This window comes from Botryllus schlosseri, chromosome 1, assembly GCF_051294905.1.
Source record: "Botryllus schlosseri isolate E-star chromosome 1, Bs_hap1, whole genome shotgun sequence".
NCBI classification, from domain to species: domain Eukaryota; kingdom Metazoa; phylum Chordata; class Ascidiacea; order Stolidobranchia; family Styelidae; genus Botryllus; species Botryllus schlosseri.
Window position 1 is genome coordinate 41,480,396 of NC_137236.1, and position 4,577 is coordinate 41,484,972.

The 4,577-nt window shown below is 40.4% G+C and overlaps 1 protein-coding gene across 1 annotated transcript; it reads right to left on the reverse strand.

Moving 5' to 3' along the window:
- Positions 1-480: 480 nt before the first annotated feature.
- Positions 481-4,145, reverse strand: LOC145450010 (uncharacterized). Its single transcript, XM_080328467.1, has 2 exons — positions 3,959-4,145; positions 481-948 (listed from the first exon to the last, which is right to left on the reverse strand). Exons 1-2 carry the CDS (start codon positions 4,068-4,070, stop codon positions 494-496), a joined length of 567 nt encoding a protein of 188 aa, XP_080184593.1. The 5' UTR covers positions 4,071-4,145; the 3' UTR covers positions 481-493.
- Positions 4,146-4,577: the final 432 nt, after the last annotated feature.

The following is a 4,577-nucleotide window of genomic DNA, read 5'->3' on the forward strand; positions in this document are numbered from 1 at the left end:
ACCAGGGTTCCGTGGACCCCTTGGGGGTACGAAGCATACCAGACCACGGCTTACGAGATGCATTGTGGAATTAGGCCTATACTTTACCTAAAGCCTACGATCATTTTACAAACTGACAGAAAATGGAATGTTTTCTGGGCAGTTCTATTCGAATCAAAACTTTTCTTCGCATTATGCGAGATTTCATGTCACTTGTCTTTTTTTAATTAATATTTTTAGTATAGGTACCATCAGAAGGTATGTAGAAACTGGAAAGGGGGTAAGAGAAACTGTTTTGAAAGCTCGATGGGTACGATCGCTAAACAGGTGAAGAAACACTGGTCTAAGTAGTACGTGTCGGCAAAATCTACTTGAGTACTCCGAAAAAGTAGAAGTACTTCGGTAATGACCAACTCTGATATAGACTTTCTGCGAGGAACAATAACGAGGGGTTTCGCGAAGCTTTGGACTGGTAACCATCCAGTGTATATTCGGTTCATGTATAGTTCCAGTGTCACTGTTCCAGCATCTTCTTTGCCGATTCCGGTTTATCGTCAATGTCCTCCAAAATGTCATCCTGCTGTTTGGCGCAATACATTTTACGTACCATATACGCTGCTGAAACACCGTAACCAAGCGCTAAGACGAATGCCAGCACCAGTACGGTCAGATTCCGTCCCCCGTTTCGGAAGGATTCTTCGTCAGGACACACGCCTACATCGACCAATTCGTACGAGTCTTCGCACCACCATATAAACCAATGCGCCGTGACGCAGAATGCTCCACAAGCCGCGTACAGCATGGCCGCTATGGCGTTACAGATCATGTCAATTTTAGCGAGGCCACGCGATTCGGAGAAGGACAGGATTGCGTAAAACACGGACGTGATAATCCATATCGGTAGAGTTACGGCTGCGCAAAACAGCGCTTGGTCGTGCACTTCTGGCGGCTCATCGCTTGTGGACAGTACTGAAATGAAGAATACGTTGTTACCAGATCTTCTGTAAATTTCTACCCAATAACAGGGAGAAGTAGCGATTTCAAAGACATGCCCAAAACACATCAAGCAGAAATGACTATTGAAGATCTAAGTTTGCGATGACGAATCGGTGATGTGGTTTTGATGCTGTTAACGTGCGGTAGCACTAAAGATCCAACGTAACAGCTCATCTTGTGCAGCAGTTATTCTATACTCTATACTAGTAATGCATTAGATGGGTGATGTGGTAGATATTTGTCTTTGTTACTCAGTTAGATATCGGGCTTCGAAGGGTTGCGGGATATACCGTGACGGTTCGACAGGTTAGTAGAAGTTGATACTTATCAACCACTGGTACATGAAGGCGTAAAATACATAAATATGACGCAAGGTTGAAGGTTTGATCAAAATTAATTCAAAATTAGTTCACAGACAGTACTGATATGATGGATTGAAGATAATTTATTTGATATGATGGATTTATTCAGATATCTTGGGGTTTCGAGCACTTACGACATCGGCTGGGATTGGCATCCATTGTCTCTAAAGCAATGCCTACTTTGGACTGAAATCGCAAACAATGGTAGCGTCACGTCATTAATATACATTGTTTGACAAGGCGGCAGATGGGAGTATTTGCTGGTCGCACCACTCGGGTATATCCCCGGTATCGCCCGTGAGAATAACCCTTCGCCATCAAGAGATACCATGTCCCTACCTCAAATCTTAGTTCGTGTTGGAAAGTGGGTGAATACTGCATCAATGCAATCAATTGCGATTACAAATACTTCTGAATGGCGCTATTACCATTACAGTAAAATAAATTAAATCATTTAGATGGGTAAGGTAATCACAATTATTTATCCACCATTTCACATATTTTCCTTTTACAACGTAAGCCACATATTTGAATACATAGAGATTGCGAGTTTGCGACGACACTTGATGACGAGAAAAGAATATTTTAGAAAATTGCTTGCTACGTCGCGATACATTCATTGTCATTAACTCAACTTAATCGTTGATGATTTATCGCTCCCGACAATCTTTATATTAGCTGCAACCAGAGTTGGATCAAATACATTATTATATCAATTACAATTACAATTACTTTCATGCATGTTTCAATTACATTACAATTACAATTACTCCATGCTTAAAATATCAAATTACAATAACAATTACAATTACTCCTTGCATGCTTAAATTACATTACAATTACAATTACAATTGCCGCTGTTGAACATGCAATTATATAATCATAAATTCAACCGTGCTCCTTGAAAATCGTAGCGTCGTAATTAACAACAATTCAAGTATTCATGTTTCATTCATGATACGCAAATACCCGTTAATTAATAAAAAGAAAAAACGTTTTCGACCTATTCCAGTATGCAGTATGTCGTTGAAAAAAGTTTTATAATATATGCACGTGTTGGATTTGCGTATATAGTATATAATTAAAGAAATAATATTATTTTTATCGAGGGACGTAGGAATTAGGATGAGGAGTAAAAACAAAACCGTGCTTTGGCAGATAAGACGTTATATAATATCCAGTCGTCTGGTTAGTTAGCCAGACGAAGTAACGATCCAGCATCGTGATCTGAAATCGTATTGTAGATTGCCAACCCACGGATAGATGCGCAAGATGTGAGTCACGGATGAATGCACCGACAAACGTACTGCAGATCCGGCTAAAAGCAGCAAACTTTGTAGTCCTAGAGCTGGCGATCCACGCGTCCAAATTTGATGCATCTGGTCTTTATCGTAAGCTATTGATGCACTAATTCCGAAACTACAAATTAAAATCTCGTTAGGGCAATGTAACTGCTCCAAAATAGCCGTTCAGGGCCGACTGTTCTGAAAAGTGAGAGCGCTGCAGCAGCATGACCACAACAATGACCAATTACACCCAACGATTGTTCAGAACAATGCCGATTCCCAGACTTTCACGACTATTTTGGGATGGTACCATTGCCTGGAAATATACTTTTATTGCGGAATCAGTGCGACACTAGCTTTCGATTAGGACCATACATATCAAATTTCGACGCTTGGATCGCCAGCTATGGGACTATCAATTCTGCTGCTTTTAGCCGGCTCAGCAGTTCGCTTCTCGGCGTATTCAATTGTGAGTCACGTGTTGCGAATCCATCCGTTGGTTAGTAATCTAATAATTGTATATAATGGCAGCCGAGGCCAGCATAGCGGTAAAAATAAAAAACTTCGCCAGCAAGGGCGCAGTCAAGGGCTTCCGCGAATGGATCCACCAAATTCCTTGTCGACATTTAAAGAAAATGCATTATGAGTCAATTATTTTATGTTGTGCTTGTCAGGTCTCAATAGCAATTTAATGTAATTGAAATTGTAATTTGGCAAATTTTTGTCAAATTACAATTACAATGACCATTGCACAAAATGAAAATGCTTCAATTACAATTACATTACAATTACATTGAAAAATGTAATTGATTACATTCAGCTCAATTACAAATTACAATTGATCCAACTCGGGCTGCATGCAACCCGTGCTATCGTGATATAAGAGGGGAAAGGTTGGGGCACATTCAAAGATTAAGTGACGAATTCCGGAATAACGGTCGGTGCTGATTGATACTGCCTGCTTTAAATGTAACCAGGAGACAACATGGACATGAAATTCAGACATAGTGAATAACGCTTCATAGTATGACCATGACATATACCTAACGTCCACCTAATAAGATCGTACTACAAATAATATATAAGGCTGCAGTTCTATAATATAGTTCCATTGTAGAAATTAAATGAAGTCAACGTATCATTGCTATGACCATTCCATCACTCTGTAGTACATTCACCGATATTAAAATGCAACGTTCAAAACGAGAAATGTTCAAATATAAGCTACGATGTGATATGATATGATCATATGTATCATAGGATACACGGGCAATTGCTTCACCTGGTACTGACTATGATACACTTGATATAAGGTTTATAACGTAGTCCACTTACCGTCGCCTACATATACCAGCCCCCAGCAAACGGCTCCGGTGATTATGAGTGCTGCTTTAAGTACACCCTCTACCGATCTATAGTAATCCTTGTTAAGCTTTAGACAACTCATAACATTTTACGACGGTCCGTACTGAATGGATAACAGCTAATACCATCGACTGTTGAACAGAATGTCTACAAAAATATATGAGTGAGTAAATGCTACGCTTGAATAACCGGCAAAGCCTCGCTCTGCGAAGATAAACGCTCTCGAAGCCGCGATCGACAATTACGTAATCGTCTGAAGGCCGCAACGGCTAAATGACACGCCTCCACTCCCCTCCAGGTATCTCATATCGCTTGATATTATCACAGTTGCAATTCGAAAACCTGCGGTAGGCCATGGACCATATTCCCTCTAATTTTTCTCAAGTCTGCGCCGCCCTTTGGACAAGAGTGCGTAGCCACGGCTGGACTCCCAAGAATTACCGACTTTTTTCACGGTAATATCTGGTGCTGACTAAAAAAAGATCGTCACTTTGACTCGACTCACGATTTCCCCGAATTTTGCAAAATGACATCCGAAGCAGCAAAGGACTGGGGAGTTTTATTTATCGCGTTTTAAAACATTTTCTAC